This window comes from Nicrophorus vespilloides, unplaced genomic scaffold, assembly GCF_001412225.1.
Source record: "Nicrophorus vespilloides isolate i.1.1-1 unplaced genomic scaffold, Nicve_v1.0, whole genome shotgun sequence".
In the NCBI taxonomy this organism is placed as follows: Eukaryota; Metazoa; Arthropoda; class Insecta; order Coleoptera; family Silphidae; genus Nicrophorus; species Nicrophorus vespilloides.
In genome coordinates, this window is record NW_017099477.1 from 1 (window position 1) to 2,128 (window position 2,128).

The window sequence follows — 2,128 nt, forward strand, 5'->3', positions numbered from 1 at the left end:
TTTGTCCCATCATTTTGTACTTGACTGCAATAATTCTTAAAAACTAAATAACTCAATAACTCAATGATCTTCTGGATGGACGACCTCGTACTTTCTTAATAATATGTTTGAACTGAGTCTCACAATCCACAGACGCAAACTGAAATTAATCTGCAATGCTCCGAGTTTCAGAAACAGAATATTAATAATCTAAGATCTTTGTACATTTTGAGAATCCCTGTGATCCATTTGTTCCTTGTTCTCTAGATTACTGTGACTTTTAAATCTCTTCGATACATTCCTACCGCTGGAGACGTCCTCACGCTTCCTGAAGCTCTTTATGAGCACTTCAGTGCTTGACGATGAATTACCATAAATTGACTTTAAGAAATCAGGAAGCTCCGGTTTTATTTTCAGCGGTCCCGGTTTCGATTCAACCTGAGCAGGAGGCATCGATGATCGCGGTCGTACCACTTTCGGGTGAATCACATTTGAACTGGAAGAAGAGTTCTGAAACGGCACTTTCGATTGTATCAATGATACTCTGGGTTTCGGCTGGTTAAGATTCTCGTACATGCCTTCCATCAGCATCGCTTTTATTTCCGCCTGCCTACTTAGAGGTGCACGCTGTGGCTGTGGTGGTGGAATCGTAAAATTCTTTTGTGTGCCGCTTGGAACTTTTCGAGGTCTTCCTCGCTTCCTTACCTCTGGGTTCACCCATATACCACTAAGCACTGGAGGTTTATTTTCTTCAGTGCTGCTGCTGCTTCTACTTTTAATACTTTCGCACGACAAGGCTGGTTTCGTAGACTGCACTTTATTTACCCTGTAACCACTGGGAATCTGAGGCAAAGAAGCTTCAATATTTTCCGACTTGTTGGCCAACGCAGTCGACTGTTGACTGATTGACTCCGAATCTGATTCATCGGAAGAAGAGTCACTCAATCGACTCCATTTAAAGCTTGAAGAGCTGCTGTTCACTTTATCATGGAGACTTAAAAGCCTGGACTCCAACTCTTCCGGTTTGAAATGAGCCGGAGGCGAAGCCGGAGTCGGAGCCGCAATTTGAGTGCGTTCGACGGATGCATCCCTGGAGCTCGCCGATGAACTACTGCTCGAAGATGTTTTGCTTGAAGACGAGTTACTGCTCGAAGATGAGCTTCTGCTCGATGAAGATCTTCTGCTCGAAGAAGAGCTGCTGCTGCTACTTGAACTGCTAGATAATGTGTTCGACATGATGAACAACTGTTAAATGAATACTTAAATCGAAAATTTCAGCAATGACAGTTTTATTGCACTACAAACTACCTGCTACTGTCTTACAAATTTTGAAAAAGCGCGCCAAACGAAGAGTTTGAAGCAGCTACTACTGGTACTAGTACTTTCTAACACTGCTGGTAAATAAAAAATAATAATGAACATTTTTATAAACTTTTAATGATATAAGAAAAGCTTTAAATAACTTTAAACTGTAACTTTTTTGTTAAACATATATTTACTACTTTCTTAATTATCGTCAAAAGTAACAGCTGGAGAAAACAAGTAAAACAAAACATTAATAAAATAAATGTTTATATCAATTTTTCAAAAAAAAAACATGAAATTTATAATAATTTTTGTATGGAATAAAAATTGTGCAACGAAATTAAGAAAGTTGAAAAACTTTGCTATAAAGATTCAGTAATTATAAATATTATTTATTTCATACAATGTATTTTTTTCATACAATGTTAAAATAATTAGTAAAATTATGATTAATTTATTAATTTAATGCTTTAGTGTATAATTAACTAAAGCATTAAATTAATCAATAATGTTTATCCACTTGTTTTCCGTAGATTTACAAAGATTATTCCAACTTTTACTCATCTCAAAAATTTGTAAGTAATGAAATAATAAACAAGAAATAAACTAGAAGGAAGGCAAAATTATTTTCAATTAATTCCTTTAATTTCTTAGTGAAGAGACCGTCAAAATGTATAGTTAAGATGCTAGTGATAATGATGATTATTATTAAAAACAGGTTCACGAACAAAAACGATTTCCAGGAACATACAAGATTTATTCATTTACAATATAATACAGGTCATAAATCAACCGAACTTTATCCCAAATAAAAAAAAGATTAAAAATAATCCGCAATCAAAGT

The 2,128-nt window shown here is 35.2% G+C and overlaps 1 protein-coding gene across 1 annotated transcript; it reads right to left on the minus strand.

Annotated features, from left to right (window-relative positions):
* Positions 1–189: 189 nt before the first annotated feature.
* On the minus strand, positions 190–1,215 carry LOC108564561 (putative protein TPRXL). The gene has a single exon (XM_017923642.1). The coding sequence runs from the start codon at positions 1,213–1,215 to the stop codon at positions 190–192; it is 1,026 nt and encodes a 341-aa protein (XP_017779131.1).
* Positions 1,216–2,128: the final 913 nt, after the last annotated feature.